This window comes from Lipotes vexillifer, unplaced genomic scaffold (assembly GCF_000442215.2).
Source record: "Lipotes vexillifer unplaced genomic scaffold, Lipotes_vexillifer_v1.1 scaffold942, whole genome shotgun sequence".
In the NCBI taxonomy this organism is placed as follows: Eukaryota; Metazoa; Chordata; class Mammalia; order Artiodactyla; family Lipotidae; genus Lipotes; species Lipotes vexillifer.
In genome coordinates this window covers 935,319-955,528 of record NW_006798282.1, presented here as the reverse complement: position 1 = coordinate 955,528, position 20,210 = coordinate 935,319, and the positions used below count along the sequence as shown (strand labels likewise).

The following is a 20,210-nucleotide window of genomic DNA, read 5'->3' as shown; positions in this document are numbered from 1 at the left end:
GGGGGGGGGGGGGGGGTCGCAGGGTAAGTGATCATCGGCTTGTGCACCATTCTGTGATTGGCTGATGGTAAGGTAACAGGGGTTAATATTATCAGTCCTTAGGCTTAAGGAGGCCTGGGGCTATGTGCTCCTGGTCTTTAAGTAGTTAACATCTTCCATTTGGTGGGAATTTTCACATCTGTAAAACAACTCAGGAAATGTGCATCAAATACTGTTGTCTAGGTACTTCAGAGAGGAGCTAAAGCAGAGGATAGGGGGCAAGCCCTGTCCCAGGAAGCCTCTTCCTTCCTTTTACTTTCAACTTTTCTGTGTCTAATAAATAGCTTATAGCTGATTGGGTGTTTTTGTTTTTTTTTATCTTTTATGGCAGTTTAATTCTTTAACTGGTTGTTTAAATTTAATAAAATTTGAAGCTAATCAATATCCTGAACAACATAAGTACTTTAAGATACTTTAACTCTGACCATTCAGCCTTCCCAGTTTACATGGTATTATTGTCCAGTATTATAATTCCTTCTCCCTCCTCCCATCAGTTATTGTTAATTATTTTATGTAGACCAACTGATTTTTTTAGTTTGTTTACATTTACTAGTTTCTTTTCTTTCTTATGTCAGACCCCTTTAAATGGTTTCTTTTTTTAAATTATTGTTTATTTATTTATTTTTGACTGCGTTAGGTCTTCGTTGCTGCATGCGGGCTTTCTCTAGTTGCGGCAAGAGGGGGCTACTGTTCGTTGCGGTGCGCGGGCTTCTCATTGAGGCGGCTTCTTGTTGCGGAGCACCAGCTCTAGGTGCGTGGGCTTCAGTAGTTGTGGCTCGCAGGCTCTAGAGCTCAGGCTCAGTAGTTGTGGTGCTCAGGCTTAGTTGCTCCCTGGCATGTGGGATCTTCCCAGACCAGGATTCAAACCCATGTCCCCTGCAATGGGAGGCAGATTCTTAACCACTGCGCCACCAGGGAAGTCCCTAAATGGTTTCTTTTAGTGAGTTTCTCTTCACAATATTTCAGTTTTTGTCTAAAAAGTCTTTTTCATATTTTGTTTGCATTGCTCACCCTCAATTTTAAAAATCAGCTTTATTTAACCAGCAAGTATAAATTGCTTACAGTAAAATTCATGATTTTAAGTGTAGTGTTCATTGAGTTTTGTCAGATGCATACAGTTATGTAACTACCACCACAGAGGTTATATATTGGGTTGGCCAAAAAGTTCATTCAGGTTTTTCCATAACATCTTACAGAAAAATCCAAACGAACTTTTGGGCCAACCCAATAGAACATTTCATCACCTCATAAAATTATCTCTTACCCCTTTGTAGTGCGTCCCCTTCTTCTACTACTAGTCCCTGGCCACCACTGATCTCCTTTCTGACTTGGTTTTGTCTTTTCCACAATGTCATATATATGGTATCATATACTATAAAATATATTCTGTCTTCTTTCACTTAGCATATTATATTTGAGATATTCATCCATGTTATTATGCATCTCAGTTCTTTTTTTAGTGCTTAGTAGTAGTCCATTGTATAGATATACTATAGTTTGTTTATAAATTCATTAGTTGATAGGATAGGCGTTTGGATTGTTTCCAGATGACTATTATGAATATTACTGGCTATGAACAAGTCTTTATGTGAACATTTATTCTCATTTTTGAAAGGAAGTTCTTTTGGGTTGACAGTTTTTCTGAACATTTTGAAGCTGTTATTCTTCATTCTTCTGACTTTCCTTATTGATTTTACGAAACTTTTTGGTTGCTATGCTTTGTTAAGTAACCTGGCTTTTCTCTTGGCCTGCTTTTAAGAAGTTCTCTTTGTATTTGGTGTTCCGCATTATCGCTACCTTGTGTTTATATGAGGATTTCTTTTTTTTTTTCAACCTGGTTGAAATTCATTGAACTTTTTAAATTTGAAGATCATATTCCAAGTTACTAATTCTCTTCAGATCTCATCTCTTGCTTAACCATACCATGGCTCTTATGGGCACTGAATTGAACTGAATATTAGGTTATTTCTTGGTTCATGACACTTATTTCTATCCATGGACCTTTTCTCCATACATTGATTATAATGTAATGAGCCCTGGAGGTCCCAGCACAAAAGTCAGGATCTTAACAATTATATAAATCTTGCTATGTCACTAATTTCTGCACCGTCCCCTGTCTTTACTACTTGCGATAACAAGTAGTATCTGTTGGATTCTGTGTTCATTGTACCCTGGCCTGCCTTTTTTAAAATATAGTTTTATGTCATCTAATATATATTTCTTAAAAATATGTTAGTTTTAACTGTATGAAAAGGCTATTATTTTGCATTTAATTTGACAGTACTTTGTTTTGGCTTGATATTTATTTACTAAGATTTATTCATAATAGTATCAGTTTATTTTTATTACTGTATAATGTTTTGTTATAAAGCTTTTTCTATTATGTATAGTGCTGTTATCTTATTTTGGTGTACATGTGCAAAAGTTTCTCTTGGATATTTAAGTAGAATTTTGCCAGGTATGTGTAATTTCAATTTTATATGATAATTGAGTTTTAATTTTCATTCTTTTTCCTTTCTAGATGCTTCATGGGGTTCTTATTCAAATCTGCCTGATAGTATTTTATGGTCCTGTTCCTTAGGCATATTTTTAATAGCCTCTTTTATCTTATTAAACATATTAAACATCTCTGATATTTTGTGTGTGATAATTCCAGCATCAGCAGTCTTTGTCTCTTCCTCTCACTTGTGTGTGTGTGTGTGTGTGTATTTTATAAATTTATAATTATATACCTTTTTTTTGCTTTCAGTGAGATATAATTGACATACAGCACAGTATAAGTTTAAGATGTTAAGCATATGATTTGACTTACATACATCATGAAATGATCATCACAATAAGTTTAGTGAACATCCATCATCTCATGTAGATACAAAATTATAGAAATAGGGGAAAATACCTTTCCTTGTGATGAGAACTCTTAGGATTTACTCTCAACTTTCATATGGAACATACAGCAGTGTTCATTATATATGTATCATGTGGTATATTATATTCCTAGTACATGTTTATCTTCTATGAGTTTGTTTCTGTGAGTTTTTTTGAAGTATAATCGACCTACAGCACTGTTAGTTCCTGTTACATAGCATAGTAATTTGATATTTCTATACCAAAATGATCACCACAATAAGCCTAATTACGGTATGTCACCTTACAAAGATATTACATAGTTTTTTACTATATTCCCCACACTGTACATTTCATACCGTGTGATTCATTTGTTTTGCAACTGAATTTTTGTACTTCTTAATCTCCCTTACCTGTTTCGTTCTTCCCCTCTCCCCTCTGGCAACCAGCTGTTTGTTCTCTGTATCTGTAGCTCTGTTTGTTTTGTTTGTTCATTTGTTTTGTTTTTTAGATTCCACATACAAGTGAAATCATACAGTATTTATCTTTCTTTGTCCTACTTATTTTTCTCAGCATAATACCCTATAGGTCCATCCATGTTGTTACAAATGGCAAGATTAATTTTATTTTCTAATGAACTCCTGTTCCTTAGAACTTAATCTGTAGGAACTCATTGAGGCCTGGATTTAAGGTGCTCTCTTCTATAGACTGTTTGCATTTGTTTCTGCCAGGCAACTAAGGGTACTACCACCCCACTAACACTTTAAAGGAAGTTTTCAACTAAGAGATTTTTAGACCATATATTTTTTGTTGTTTGGATAAATGCTGTACCCTTATCCATGAGTCTGTTATTAGATGTTTCTTTGCAATGAAACACCTTGAAATTAGTTGTCATTTTTCATTTTTGCCAAGAGCCTTTCTCAAAAGTTCGATTCAGTCCATAGAACTTCACAAAAGAATCTTTTAAGTCCTCAGTTCTCTTGTGAATGTTAGAGCTGATGGTTTCTTGGGGGCTTACTGGGGATACTTGTCAAAACTATCACAGGGTATTAGGTTTAGCAATATGATATTATACTTGGTACTGCCCAAAGAAGAGTATGTGAATATAACTCCCCATACTTTTTTATGTGTACATGCTTATCTTTCACTTAACTAACCTGTGTTGATATTAATGGGTGTGGTCAGACATACATCAAATTCTGTAGCTTTTATTAGTGTATTTGGGTTTTTGTTTTAATTTCAGAATTTTTAGTTACAGAACTACAGAACTTAACTATAAAGAAGAATCTATTTAGGATACTACATGTATCTTTAATTTGAAGTTCTAGAAGCTGAGGATAAGGATAAAGGTATTATTTTCATCTAAGTGTCTATTTCCTTGAGGTTCTCTCCTGTCTGCAAAACTCCTCAAGTAATTTTGAGTATGATTTTCAGCCAGTGCCAAATTGGAGTTGGTGTGGTTAATGGTTTAATATCGAGTGGCATAACATTTATTAGTGCTTTGGTTATGTCTCTGATTTAGGGAAAAACTTTTTGTGGTGCTCTTATTGTTTTCTTTCTAGATATGATACACCAACTTCTAAAAAGAAAGTACGAATTAAAGATCGCAATAAACTTTCTACAGAGGAGCGTCGAAAGTTGTTTGAGCAGGAGGTAGCTCAGCGGGAGGCTCAAAAACAACAGCAGCAGATGCAGAACCTGGGAATGACGTCTCCACTGCCCTATGACTCTCTTGGCTACAGTGCCCCTCATCACCCCTTTGCTGGCTACCCACCAGGTTATCCCATGCAGGCCTATGTGGATCCCAGCAATCCTAATGCTGGAAAGGTGCTCCTCCCCACACCCAGCATGGATCCTGTGTGTTCTCCTGCTCCTTATGATCATTCTCAGCCCTTGGTGGGACATTCTACAGAACCCCTTGCTGCCCCTCCACCTGTGCCAGTGGTGCCACATGTGGCAGCCCCTGTGGAAGTTTCCAGTTCACAGTATGTGGCCCAAAGTGATGGTGTGGTACACCAAGACTCTAGTGTCACCGTATTGCCAGTGCCAGCCCCAGGCCCAGTCCAGGGGCAGAATTATGGTGTTTGGGATTCAAACCAACAGTCCGTGAGTGTACAGCAGCAGTACTCTCCTGCACAATCTCAAGCAACCATATATTATCAAGGACAGGCTTGTCCAACTGTCTATGGTGTGACATCACCCTACTCACAGACAACTCCACCAATTGTACAGGTAACTAATTTTGGAAATACTCTTGTCTGTTTTACTGTCTGTTTATGGGATGTTAAATCTGATGTGAGGGGGAAGTCCTGCCATTGATCACTTACATATTGGCTAATTTTATATATACTAGTTATCTATTGTGTCACAAATCACTTAGCAGTTTAAAACAGTAAGTAATTATTATCTCATAGTTTCTGTGGGTCAGGAATTCAGAAGCAGTTTGGCTGGGTGGTTCTGGCTCAGAGTCATGAAATTACAGTCAAGCTATTAAGCAGGGTTGTAGTCATCTGAAGACTAGACAGGGGCTGGAAGGTTTACTTTCAAGCTCACTCACATGGTTGTTAGCTGTCCTTGGTTCCTCATCACTCTCAATAGCGCTGCTTACAACATGCCAGCTGGCTTCCCCAAAAGCAAGTGATCAGCGAGAGAGAGAGAGAGAGAATAACTTTTGAAGTGTATTTTTGTGGTTTTAAATCAAATTTCTTTTCTTTTTTATAAAACCAATACATTAAAAAAAAAAAGACTCTTTAAGGCATTGTCTTCACCACATTCCTATGTCTCTCCCATCATTCCTCATCACCCCTTAAAGGTGAATTATTGTGGATGGCAGAGACTCCCAGAGATGTTTCCTGTACACATTACTTAGTATTGAGGTAACAGAAGTGATTTTTACTTCTGTTTGTATTTTTGTTATGAAGCTGTATCAAAATTTTGTCCAAAAGCCCGTGACAAAGTGTCCTGCTTTAATTCTGAAAACCTTAACTGTATTAACTGCCTTCATTTTTTTTTAAATTTTATTTATTTATTTATTTATTTTTGGCTGTGTTGGGTCTTTGTTTCTATGCGTGGGCTTTCTCTAGTTGCGGTGAGCGGGGGCCACTCTTCATCGCGGTGCGCGGGCCTCTCACTGTCGTGGCCTCTCTTCTCGTGGAGCACAACCTGCAGATGCGCAGGCTCAGTAGTTGTGGCTCATGGGCCTAGTTGCTCCATGGCATGTGGGATCTTCCCAGACCAGGGCTTGAACCCGTGTCCCTGCATTGGCAGGCAGATTCCCAACCACTGCGCCACCAAGGAAGCCCCTCCCTTCATTTTTTATGATCTCTTTACATGTTTATATATTTTATGAATTTGTAATTTTGAAGACTTGGAAGTTTTTTTATCCCATGTTTTTCTGTGTAACATGATTCTTAACCATTTTTCCAAATTCCTCTGTATTTTTATGTGTGTGTGTGTGTGTGTGTGTGTGTGTGTGTGTGTTGCAATTTTGGCCAAGGGCATCCTGGTCGGCATTCTGCCTATTTTGATAGGCTTTAAATGCAATTCCAAACCACCTCCTAGGACACGCAGGCTCAGTGGCCATGGCTCACGGCCCTAGCCGCTCCGCGGCATGTGGGATCTTCCCGGACCAGGGCACGAACCCGTGTCCCCTGCATCGGCAGGCGGACTCTCAACCACTGCGCCACCAGGGAAGCCCCACATACACATTTTAACGTTTATATAATACCACATTTGCTTATAAGGTCACTGTTTATCCATTTTCCTGGGGTAGTTGTTTAAATTGAAAGTTCTTTTTCATAATTATAAGTAATACTGCACTGAACATTCTTATACTTAGTTTTTTGTGTGTGTTTTTCCTTTCATGTTTGGCTTAAAATTAATGTTTTAGGGCTAAGTACAGCAGGTAAGAAAATGGGCATTATTGGTTATTGGCTATCAATTTTCTTAGCTTTTTATTGTTGGTGGTGGTGGTGTTTGTTATGCATAATTCTGCCTCCTACAGAATTAAAGACTCTTTAGTAGAGAGCTCAGTGATCTTATGGTTGTTCTTCTAAAATAGAATTTTTTTTCCCATCCCAGGGAGGAAAAGATTTCTCTAGGGTTTAGTCATAGCCTTAAGACTCAAGTATTACAATTTTTTTTTTTTTGGCGGTACAAGGGCCTCTCACTGTTGTGGCCTCTCCCGTTGCGGAGCACAGGCTCCGGATGCACAGGCTCAGCGTCCATGGCTCACGGGCCCAGCCGCTCCGCGGCATGTGGGATCCTGCCGGGCCGGGGCACGAACCCATGTTCCCTGCATCGGCAGGCGGACTCTCAACCACTGCGCCACCAGGGAAGCCCGAGTATTACAATTTTATTTCCAGTTTTCAGTCTGTTCCTACCAAGGAGTTATTTATTGACTCCCTAATCTGCTTTTCGTGTGCTAGAGTAGTTGATAAATGGACTAAGGTGGTTCAGACTATCCTTCCCTTTATGAGATTAGTTGATCAGAGATGATGTTCAACTCTGGGTAATGAGAAGCATAGAGCATGTTGTTAGCGTGTGTATTTTAAGTCCTAGTCTGTCACTTACTGTGTGTCCTGGAGACAGGCACTTAGATTCTTCAGTTTTAGTTTTCTCATTTATTAAATGAGCAGAATGCCTCAGAGTGGTTGAGGTTTGTATGAGATAATGGATATTAGTAATGATAAATTTAAAGCACCATATACCTTGAAGGTTTAATTATAGTTCTTACTTAGTTACCTTAATACTGAGAGTATTGATATTAGTGGGCTGTGAATTACAGCTGATCAAGGTCACCTATCTGGTGTCTGGCTCATAATATCTGGTCTATGTTGAGGCCTGTGTTGTTCAAATCAAATATCAACCATACCAACATGAGCTGAGGTATAATAACCTATAATAATGAAGTAGTATGTGATATGGTATAATATAAATTTGTGAGTGTGTGTACATATGCAGTATCTTTGGAATTTGGAGCAGTTGTGTTATCAGAAGGTGACTTTAATTTTTGCCACAGCTGCTTATTAGACATAAAAGCTCCATTTTAACAGAGGCCATGTGCTTTATAATGGTCTTGTGACATTAGAGGGACATATTCTTAAAAAGTTACACTAAATTACATCTCAAAAAATTGAGTGCTTAGACTATAAATTGTTCACGTAAGTGAAGTGACTCAGATATAAAGTAATAGCTGTTTTTTTCCCTTTAGAAGTGGGAGCAGAACAATTATGTTTTCCCCTCTATAACATATTGGACCCTCTCTTAAAATTCCCATTAGAAGTCACATTTTAAAGATATTTCTAGACTGGATTTATGTTTTGTATAATTTCAAGTCCCTTGTAGGTAGAGCCAATCTCCAACAGGCTTTCTTCCAGTAAATGGATAAATTTTGCAGGCACATGCTATTTGGATATATCTCACAAATGTGTACATCTTTTGTATTATTTCAGTGGGACTGGAAACCAATTTCCCCTTTTTATTGCTGTTAATTGTTTTGGCTTTGGCGTATGATTGTCAGCTAGTTTGGGTAGGTACTACAGAACCCTAGAAAATGTTTATTTTCCCTTTACTTTTTGACAGTTTGAGTTTCAAACACTATATCTGCAAATGAATGTTGCAATTTTGGGGGTTTTTGGTTTTTGTTTGTTTTTTGTGGGGTTTTTTTGTTTTGTTTTGCAGTGATATTGTTAAGATGTTTTTGGCATTGCATTTCCTTTGGGAATTATTTTCAGTATGTGTAACATCCCTTCCTGTTGATAAATTGTTATCCTTTAAATATATCTTTGCACTTTAGAAACAGATAAAATTTGTCTGGAGCCATATCTAGTAAATACAGGGAATGATCAAGCTGGGTAATGCCATTTCAGTTTAGAAGTTATCTCACCACCAACATTTGTAGCCAGACTTTTCATGCTAAAGAAACTACAGCTTTACTACACATTAATTGAATCCTTTAGAGTGGCTCCATGATAAGGCTTCCACAACTGTGATCTTGTCAGATAAATTCTTCATGAACCTAGTTTCACTGAGGGTCAAATAAATTTTACCATCCAAAATATTAGCATTTTTCTATTGTAGATTTGGGTGTTTAACCTCTTGATCACTCTGAAGATAACATGTTTCATCCTGTTGACAGTTGTTCTCAAAATTAGTATTTTGATCTAGCTTTAAAATTTTTTTTTCAAAATCAGGATATGAAATGTTTATCATTCAAAATGTGTGATATAATTGTGAAGCCCTTCCTTTTCCAAATGAGTTAAGGTGACAGTACAGGCACACCTCATTTTATTGTGCTTTGCAGATACTGCATTTTTTACACATTGAAGGTTTGTGGCAACCCTGTGTCAAATTAAGTCTGTTGGTGCCATTTTTCCAACAGCATTTGCTTACTTCATGTCTCTGTGTCACAAATTGATAATTTTTGCACTATTTCAGACTTTTCCATTATTATTATATTTGTTATGGTGATCTGTGATCAGTGATCTTTGACATTGCTATTGTAATTGTTTTGGGGTGTCATGAACTGAGCCCATATAAGCCAGCGAGCTTAATCGGTAAGTGTTGTGTTCTGCCTGCTCCACCGACTGGCCATTTTCCGATCTCTCTCCCTCTGCTTGGGCCTCCCTACTCCCTGAGACAAAATAATATTAAAATTAGGCCAATTAATAACCCTACGATGGCCTCTAAATATCAAGTGAAAGGAAGAGTCATACATCTCTCACTTTAAATCAAAGCCTAGAAATGATGACGTTTTCTGAGGAAAGCAAGTTGAAAGCTGAGATAGGCCAAAAGCTAGGCCTCTTGTGCCAGTTAGCCAAATTGTGAATGCAAAGGAAAAGTTCTTGAAGGAAATTGTTAAGAAAGCAAAATAGTCTTATCAGCCTTATTGCTGATATATATGAAGAAAGTTTTTGTGGTCTGGATAGAAGATCATACCAGCCACAACATTCCCTTAAGCCAAAGCCTAATCCAGAACCAGGTCCCTAACTCTCTTCAGTTCTATGAAGGCTGAGATGGGGGAGAAAGCTGCAGAAGAAAAGTTTGAAGCTTAGCAGAGGTTGGTTCATGAGGTTGGAGGAAAGAAGCCATCTGTGCAACATTAAAGTGCAAGGTGAAGCAGCAAGAGTTCATGTAGAAACTGCAGCAAGTTACCCAGAAGATATAGTTGATTCCAACTCTAATTGATAACTTGGAGGGGTTGAAGGCTTCAGTGGTGGAAGTAATTGCAGATGTGGTAGAAATAGCAAGTGAGCTAAAATTAGAAGCAGAGCCTGAAGATGTGACTGAACTGCTACAGTCTCATGATAAAACTTGAATGGATGAGGAGTTACTTCTTATGGATGAGCAAAAAAGAAAGTAGTTTCTTGAGATGGAATCTACTCCTGGTAAAGAGGCTGTGAAGATTGTTGAAATGATAGAGGATTTAGAATATTACATATATTTAGTTGATAAAGCAGAGGCAAGTTTAAGAAGATTGACTCCAATTTTGAAAGCAGTTCTACTGTGGGTAAAATGCTATCAAATAGCATCACATACTCTAGAGAAACGGTGAAAGGAAGAGTCAGTCAATGTGGCAAAAGCTTCATTGTCTTATTTTAAGAAATTGCCACAGCCACCCAGTCAGCAGCCATCAGCATCGAGGCCAGACCCTCCACCAGCAGACAGATCATGACTTTCTGAAGGCTCAGAGGATGGTCAGCATTTTTAAGCAGTAAAGCATTTTTAAATTAAGGTATGTACATTGTTTTTTAGACCTAATGTTACTGTACACTTAATAGAGTACAGTATAGTGAAGCATAACTTTTATATGTGCTGGGAAACCAAAATATTCATGTGATTCACTTTTTATTGCAATATTCACTTTATTGCATGTTCTGAAACTGAACCCACAATATCTCTGAGGTACACCTGTAGTAGGAAATGAGGTCAAGGCCTTGGGGAAGAACAAGATGGTCAGGGCTTTGTGAGGATTTGGGCTGTTAGTCTGAATAATGTGAAAATCCACTGGAGCAGTTACAGCGGACTGGCGTGGTTTGACGTATTTTAAGAGAATCGCTCTGGTTGCTTTGGGTGAAGAGATTGTGGGAGTCAAGGGCAGAAGTAGGGAGATCAGTTAAAAGACTGTTGAGTAATCTAGGCAAGAGAATATGGCCACTTACACTGAAATAGTAGAAGGAGAGATGTAAGAAATCAGATTTTATTTTTATGTATTTTTATATATATATACATACACACACATATATATAAACTCATACATACAGATAGATGTGCACATGTACATACATATATAAAAAATGCAGAGCCAACAGAATTTGCCGATCGATTTGATTAGGAGAGTGGGTCAGGAAGAAATTAAATTTGGGCTTCGTTACAGTATCTGGTGTTTGGCTTAGTGGGTTGGGAAAATTCCAGTTTACCCATCTGTCCTCTTCAGCCTCCCAGAAACTGTTTCTACTCAGAATCAGGGTTACCAGCACATGCATGTTAACCTCCTACATGCACAGTAACTTGCCTCTTGAGGATGCTTCCTTTTGGGCATCGGCCCTTAGAAACTTCCTTGGAAACTTAACTTTCCAGATAAATTGGTGATCATAGAATAGAGCCCAGTTAGATATGTTTTGTTTTATGGTTTATTTTATCAAAGTTAAAGAAGAACTTTAAGAATTATTTATATTTTATCTTTAGAGTATGCTTTTTAATTTTTTAAGCAGTATTTGGTCATCTTTGTGCTAATACTTCTTTGGTACTGACTTCTGATTCAGTATTGTCTGGTTATATGTCAGTGTTGAAAAGTGTTTTGGATTTAATCAAATTTCAGGCTTTGGGGCAGGAGTTAGGTGAGGAGATAAATTTCTACAAAATTTTTGACGTTGCACATATTTCCCATCTTGTATCCAAATACGTAGAGATGAAACTATTTCTAAGGTATACATTTTTCTCTCAGCTTCGTGATACTATTGTGACAATTCTGCTTTGACAGTTAGCATTGAATCTGGTTTATGATAATGTGTAGATTAAGCTGTTTGCAATACTGAATCAAGTATTGTATTCTTCCTCTTTCTGTGTGTCTTCTCAGTAATTATTCATCCAGAAATCTGCTGGGCAGCTACATTTACCTATTCAGACTCCTTGGGTCTTTACTGGTATCATTTGGAATAATTATATTTTGATTATATTTTGTATTTTGAGTACTTATCAATTAATACTTCTGAATCATTTTACCTGATAGAATCTCAGTTTATAGGGTCAAAATCTGTCCTTAAATACGTATCTGTTCAGCTCCTTGGTAGTCATCACCTTTTAACAAAACAAGGTTGTTTTCAGGGCTTCTTGCCACTTCTTTAAACAGTTTTTCTATTGTAATTTCAGAGTAGGTTTAAGTCCTAGCTAGCCATGGTACTTATTTAAATGTTATATAACTCCAGGTGTGGGAGATACACCCACCTCTGATGGTGGTTAGGATTGAGTGAGATAATGTATGCAAAAGGGCTTTTCTGCTTGATAAAGCACTATACATATAAATCAGTGTGTCATAAGGATTTTAGATATATTGAATTCCGCTGTCTTTCTTATAGAAGCCTACAAAAAGCTAGAAAACTAGTTTAAAATTTGATCACCTTCAGCTTCCTCTACTGTGGATCACTCCTTTTGACCTTTTCTGGTCAAAACAAGCCGTTAGGCCTTCCCTGGTGGCGCAGTGGTTGGGAGTCGACCTGCCGATGCAGGGGACATGGGTTCGTGCCTTGGTCCGGGAGGATCCCACATGCCGCGGAGCGGCTGGGCCCGTGAGCCATGGCCACTGAGCCTGCGCATCCGGAGCCTGTGCGCCACAACAGGAGAGGCCACAGCAGTGAGCGGCCTGTGTACCGCAAAAAAGCAAAACAAAACAGAACAAAACAAGCTGTTAGTTATTAGGAGTTGGTAGTTAAAACGCACTCTGTAAAGAGCATTGTGTGGAGCTCTTTCTCAGGTATCCTAGGAGTAGCACTTCAGTTGTTATTCAAGTCTCATTGAATCCAAACAATTGGACAGGTTTCATGAGTACTCCACCCCATCCCCACCTCCGCCTCAAAAAAGTTTTCTAACTTTTTATGATAAAGTAAAATCAAAGTAAGTAAATGACTAAGGAATTATTCAAAAAAGAAAAAAAGAGTTTGAAGTGAAAGATTGTTTCACACATTTGTAGTAAATTATTCACATTGAAAGTTAAAAAAAAATTAATGGGTGTATCTTCCAATAAGATTTGTCAACTTGGAAGTCAGATACTGCTTATTAAGAGCTAGAAAACTGTAAATTGTGAATTTCTTCATTTTATCTTTTAGAGTTATGCCCAGCCAAGTCTTCAGTACATCCAGGGACAACAGATTTTCACAGCTCACCCACAAGGAGTGGTGGTACAGCCAGCCACAGCCGTGACTACAATAGTTGCACCAGGGCAGCCTCAGCCCTTACAGCCAGTAAGAAATATTTTGGTTGCTAAAACTCTCTTTGGCTACCTACCTTATCTTTAGAAAGATTACTTTTTGTTTGGTTTAGTTAGGGGGTTTTTTATTCCTTTTTTGTTTTTTATAAAAATTTTTGCAGTCGCCAATTTCACTCAAGTGCCTGTGTACCCTGAGGGAGCACTACAGGACAGTTTTGTCAATTAAAAAAAATTCTGTGGAACTTACAGCTATGTTAATTTATATGTACTTTGCCCTTAGGATCCTTTTTATTTGTAATTTAAACTGACTGATCTTGTATTCTTATACTTTGCTATGAATTTCTGAAGTAATAGTTTTCTAGACTAGCTCCATCATTATTTCTGGAGAACTAGACTATGATACTGTACTGAGGGCTAGAGATATAAAATTGAATGATATAGTTCACTTTACATGTTGTACAATATATATTGAAAGAAGCTTTTGGTATTCTGCAACCTATGTAGAAGGATATGATGAAATCTTGATGAAATGCTGTTTTTAGATGAAATGGGAAATAGGAGCTGGCACTAGAAGCAGTTGAGAAACTAAACATGAACAAATTAGCAGGTTAGAATACTGACATTTCCAGAGAAGGCTCTTGTTGCATTCTGGTGGCTTTCGATAAGTAGGGCAGTTGGTGGAGATGGAATAAAAAGACTACATGTGAAACACTTAGAAATAAGACAGTGTGTATGGCAGGTATTTGAGGGCTTGCTGTGAATTGGGTCCTAGGCATTTTGAAAACAAACTAAGATTCCATTCCTGTGCTTAAAAGCTGACATTCCAGTAAGAGAGATGAGGATCACAATGAATAATACTAAAAGTAGTCAGCGTTTAGTGTCATGAAATATGCAGATAGAATTTGAGGAGGGGAAAAAATTATTCCCAAATTGGAGAAGGATTGGTAATCTAGTAGATATTGAATAATTTGGAATATTCTTAAGTGACACGAAAGCTTAGGGGAAAGAGATCACCTTATAGTCTAGATAGAGGACTACAGGAATGGAGGAAGTGGAACTTAAGTGGGGCCAGCAAAAAGCAGCTCTATGAAGTAAGGCTTGGGGGGGTATGCACAAAGCAGCAATGCTCGGAGACTTAGGTTTGCTTAAAAGTGGCCATGTTTTATCTGAGCCTGGGATCTCAGGTTCCTCTTTAACTGCTCAAGCAAACGTAAAGTTGGAAAGTTTTTTCTTTATTAACTGGATTACATAGAATGAACAATTAAGGGTATATATCCTTATCATGATTATATTATCAGTTTGCTAGAGCTGCTTTAACAAAATACCACAGACTACGTAGCTTAACTAACAGAAATTTATTTTCTCATAGTCTCGGAGCCTGCAGGTCTAAAATCAAGGTGTCAGCAGGTTTGCTGTCTCCTCAGGCTGCTCCTGTTTTGCAGATGGCTGCTTTCTCACTGTGCCCTCAGCTGGTCTTTTCTCTGCGCACATTCCCTGATGCCTCTTCCACTTCTTATAAGGACACCAGTCCTGTTGCGTTAGGGCCGCACTCTCGAGACCTCATTTAACCTTAATTACCTATTTAAAGGTGCTGTCTTCAAATACAATCACATTGGGGGTTAGGGCTTCATATGAATTTGGGGGAAGCACAATTCAGTTTATAACAGTGATTATCAAGTTTTTATGTTTTTCAAAATGTGGCATTAAATTTTTAAAAGCTATTTATTTAGATTTTTTTTTTCAATTAAACTGAAAAACAAGCTGTTCACCCATTTCTATATTTTTGAAATATAAATATGAGGTTTCAAACATACAAAAAATATATAATGGATAAATGTTAACATTTTATCATATTTGCTTCTATCTAAAGCCCATTCAGCTAATTGGTATCTTGGAGTTGGTTATATGCCATTTAGCATTGGTTGTTTTAAGGTTGAAAAATATTGTTGTAGATAATGAGCTGCTGAATATTTTTAAATATGGTGTATTGGATGGTGAACTCGGAGCCTGCTGTGAATTTTCTGATAGATCCCTAAAGCTCTACATATACACTGTCTCTGATCATTTCCCAGATTGTACCTTTACTTTTTATCTTTTTTTAAAAGAAGAGGAAGATGTATGTTTTTACATACTGCTTAAGTAGACTATTTTTGTCCTTCTCAGCCAGATTAAAAGAAATGTCACTGATCAAGAACTTGTGTGTCTTTTTAGCCTGAAATGGTTGTGACAAATAATCTCTTGGATTTACCACCCCCATCTCCTCCCAAACCAAAAACCATTGTCTTACCTCCCAACTGGAAGACAGCCCGAGACCCAGAAGGGAAGATTTACTACTACCATGTGATCACAAGGTAAGAAGAGCTGTCTCAGCATCCCCAAATCAGTTTTCAGTTGGTCAAAGAAGCTGCCACTGTAAGGGGAGTTTTATGGTTATAGACTTGTTATTAGCTGTTAACTGTGCCTGAGGGCTGCTGGTTTTCCAGAATCCCATCATAAATGTTATGACATACATTAGACTTTGGTCCTTTTTGGGTATGCTCTGGTGTTTTTAATCTGCAAGACTCTTGGAGAAAACTAAGGAATTTATTTTATTTTATTTATTTATTTGGTTGCGCCAGGTCTTAGTTGCAGCAGGCGGGCTCCTTAGTTGAGGCATGTGAACTCTTAGTTGCAGCATGTGGGATCTGGTTCCCTAACTAGGGATTGAACTGGGCCCCCTGAGTTGGGAGTGCAGAGTCCCAACCACTGTGCCACCAGGGAAGTCCCAAACTAAGGAATTTTTTTAGAAAATGGTAATGACTTCATCTAACATTGTAGATAATCAGGGGTCATGGGCAAACCTTTTCTGTAAAAGGCCAGATAATAAATATTTTGGGCTTTGCTTGCCAAACATTCTTTGTCACAACTGTTCAGTTCTTCTATTGTTGTGTAAGCAGCCATAGACAATACATAAATGAATGGGTATGTCTCTGTTCCAATAAAACTTTATTTGGTTCGTGAGCCATAGTTTGAGGACTCCTGCAATTTATATAAAAAACCTGATTTATCTTTTTCTTAGAATTAAACAAATATATTTTAGGCAGATAGCTTTATGTGAATATATGTGTTTTCTGTGTGTGTATGTATGTATTCATTGGTATATAATGTGAGTTATTGGGGTGCATGTTTTGTCATCTTTGTTTACCAATGTATTTATAGAACTTTGTATCAATTAATGAAAAACTACATTATTTTTTATTTTTATTATTATTATTTTTTTTGGCGGTACACGGGCCTCTCACTGTTGTGGCCTCTCCCGTTGCAGAGCACAGGCTCCGGACACGCAGGCTCAGCGGCCATGGCTCATGGGCCCAGCCGCTCTGCAGCATGTGGGATCTTCCCGGACCGGGGCACGAACCCGTGTCCCCTGCATCGGCAGGCGGACTCTCAACCACTGCGCCACTGGGGAAGCCCCTACATTATTTTTAATACTTGCTTATTTGTTGCAGGGCTCAACAAACTATGTCAATGGGCTACTTGTTTTGGTAAATAAAGTTTTTTTGGAACACAGCCACACCCATTTATTTAGGAATTGTTGATGGCTACTTTCATGCTCCAATGACAGTAGACTAGTTGTGACAGAGATCATTTGGTCAACAAGGTCAAGGGTATTTACTCTCTGATCCTTTATAGAAGAAGTTTGCCTAACCCCTGCTCTTCTGTATGGCTATACCAGATTTTGTTTAACCCACCCTGATTGATGGATTTTCACTATTTTATATATAACTCTAAACCTGGACATCCTTACAGACACTAATACTAATCTTACTGCCTTCTTCAGGCAGATTCTTAGAGGCAAAATATTTGATCAAAAGAGATACACATTTTAAGTTGATAAGTATTGTCAGCTTACCATTAAAAAAATAATCATACCAATTTAGACTCGCACAAAAGGTACACAAAAGTGCCATTTACTTCATGTAGGTTCTTTAACTCATGTAAAATAGTAGATGAGAAATCTTATTTTTATTTTCAGTTCTTTTATTTTTGAGATGGAACATCTTCATTGGGTTATTGGCTGTTTGTATCTTTTGTGAATTGCTTATTTGGGGCATCTACCCATTTTCTGTCAGCGTTGTTAATCTGTTTATCAAGAATATTGCAGGGCTTCCCTGGTGGCGCAGTGGTTGAGAGTCCGCCTGCCGATGCAGGGGACGTGGGTTCGTGCCCTGGTCTGCGAGGATCCCACATGCTGTGGAGTGGCTGGGCCCGTGAGCCGTGGCCACTGAGCCTGCGCATCCGGAGCCTGTGCTCCGCAACGGGAGAGGCCACAACAGTGAGAGGCCCGTGTACTGCAAAAAAAAAAGAAAAAAGAATATTGCAAATGTTTTTGTTTGTAATGTCTTGTGACGTGAAGAAGTTAAAAATTTCATGCAGTCAAATATTTTCCCTTTATGTATTCTACTTAGAAAGGTCTTCATTATTCCCATAAAAATACCTTTATAAAACAAGCCCTTGGGACTTCCCTGGTGGCACGGTGGTTAAGAATCCCCCTGCCAGTGCAGGGGATACGGGTTTGATCCCTGGTCCGGGAAGATCCCACATGCCGTGGAGCAGCTAAGCCTGTGTGCCACAACTACTGAGCCTGCACTCTAGAGCCCGCACGCCACAACTAATGAGCCCACACGCCACAACTACTGAGGCCTGCATGCTCTAGGGCCCGCGTGCCGCAACTACTGAGCCCACGTGCTGCAACTACTGAATCCCGCGTGCCTAGAACCCGTGCTCCACAACAAGAGAAGCCACCGCAATGAGAAGCCTGCTTGCCGCAACTAGAGGAAGCCCGTGAGCAGCAAATGAAGACCCAGTGCAGCCAAAAAACCCAAAGAAACAAGCCCTTGTTATGTTGCTGACTGAAAGTGTTGTGACTTTAAAAACCAGTGTCTGCAAATTTTACCAGAACTTTGTTTTTTCAATACCAAAGCAAGCGTTTTAATGGACTATCACTTTTCAAAAAAAAAAAAAAATTATATTTCTTATTTATGTGTGTAATTTTTCCATCGTTTTTTCAAGGTTTTCCTTAGCTAGCACCTAAGAGTATAATACCTCCTGTTTAATTCCCATAATAAAACCCACAGCTGCTTGTGGTTCTTTGATTACAATAGAAATCTTGAGCCCATTTTATAATTAGTTCTGTCGGTCAGAGATAAACCTATTTTCATAATCATCTGCAAAACTAATTTACATCAAATGCCTTTAATGTTGCTAACTAAAGATTGCTGTGGTAGGAAGGCACAGACTGTAATGGCAGGATAGACCTGTCAGATATGTCGCTAGCTTCTTGGAGGCTTTTGACGTTTTAAGTGATTCGCCTTAGAGCGTTTCCTGTGACAGCTGACTTCTGACTCCTGAACAGAATTTCCTTACTTCCACATGTTACTTCACAGATCTAGCTTTAAAAACAAAACAAAAACAAAACCATCTTTGCCTGCTAACTTTCAAAACAGCCATAAACATGCAATGAGGGAATTCCCTGGTCGGGAACTAAGATCCCCAAGAGCTATGCGGCGTGGCCAAAAAAAAAAAGCATGCAAAGAGTTAACGTGGTTGAACTCTTTTTTTGTAGCCAGCTGAAAATATTTTTAGCAGAGGGCACAAGTTTTTAACCTGTACATCTTTTCCATGCTGTAAGTCATCAAGCCAGAGGAGCAAAACTACAAACAAGAAGACTCCTAAGGCAAGGAACGGTTTTCTCACATGATCAAGGATTGTGAGGAGCGTGTTGTGATTTATTTTATTTTGCTCCAGGTACATGCTAGGTACAATCATGATTGATCACCTGCAGAGGGGTGGCATAGGCAGGCACCTACTCCATGTACTTTCCTTAGACTTTGCTGAATCCTGTTTTCAGGACATTAATAGTCAGGTGAGAGACAAAGATGTTTGGTTTTACTGTTGTCTTTGATACCCAGCAAATGTTGCCACAGCATTGGCTACAGAAATACAGTCGGCTAAAAACAATGTATGTCTGTGGGATAGAATCATTGCTGCTGGGAAGAATGTCTCTGTCTTATGGAGCTGACTTGTTCTGTTTCATTGCATGTTGTATATTACGTATATATGAGCAGAGATACCTATGCCAGAGTTCTCTGTTTTCTGGCCATGACAGCATGGCTGTTCTTACCCTCTTCTAGGCAGACTCAGTGGGATCCTCCTACTTGGGAAAGCCCAGGAGATGATGCCAGCCTTGAGCATGAAGCTGAGATGGACCTGGGAACCCCAACATATGATGAAAATCCCATGAAGGTGAGTGTGGCTTACAGATATGTTTCCTAATCATTTGGGATTCTTTGTCTTCTCATTTTGTAGAGTCAGTAGCCATGTTATCTTGGAATTCTATTTTTCTTATTGTTCTGGAGAATTATGCATATAAAAAAATGCTTGGGGGTGGTAGGACGTCCAAACAATACAGAAGTACAGTATATAGAACAAAAAATAAAAGCCCTTAATTTCTATTTAGTTACTCCCCTTTTATCATACTTCCGTCTCCGGAGATAAATACTGTTAACTTTTTAGTGCACAGGTTCTCAACCAAGAGCAGTTTTGCTCCTCAGGAGACTTTTGATAATATTTAGAGACATTTTTGGTTGTTACAGCTGTGGAGATGCTACTAGCTTCTAGTGTGTACAGAGGCCAGAGAAGCCACTAAACATCTTAGAGTGCACAGAATAATCCCCCACAACAAAGAACTGGCCCAAATGTCAGTAGTGCCAAAGTTGCAAAACCTTGCTTTGTTGTATGTTTTTCCAGACCTTTATGGAAAACACACACAGGTGTTTTTCTTTCTTTTCATTTTAAACATACAAATAGAATCATAGTATTCTTATTCCATTATAACTTCCTTTAATATATCTTAGCT

At 38.4% G+C, this 20,210-nt stretch overlaps 1 protein-coding gene across 1 annotated transcript in view; it reads left to right on the top strand.

The window, feature by feature from the left end:
* SETD2 (SET domain containing 2, histone lysine methyltransferase) overlaps positions 1–20,210 on the top strand; it is a 117,470-nt gene that overhangs the window by 88,559 nt on the left and 8,701 nt on the right. Inside the window, exons 15-18 of the mRNA XM_007470265.1 lie at positions 4,449–5,118; positions 13,212–13,346; positions 15,524–15,663; positions 19,486–19,597. Of these exons, the coding sequence (XP_007470327.1) occupies positions 4,449–5,118; positions 13,212–13,346; positions 15,524–15,663; positions 19,486–19,597 (1,057 nt within the window). The remainder of the gene's footprint in view (positions 1–4,448; positions 5,119–13,211; positions 13,347–15,523; positions 15,664–19,485; positions 19,598–20,210) is intronic.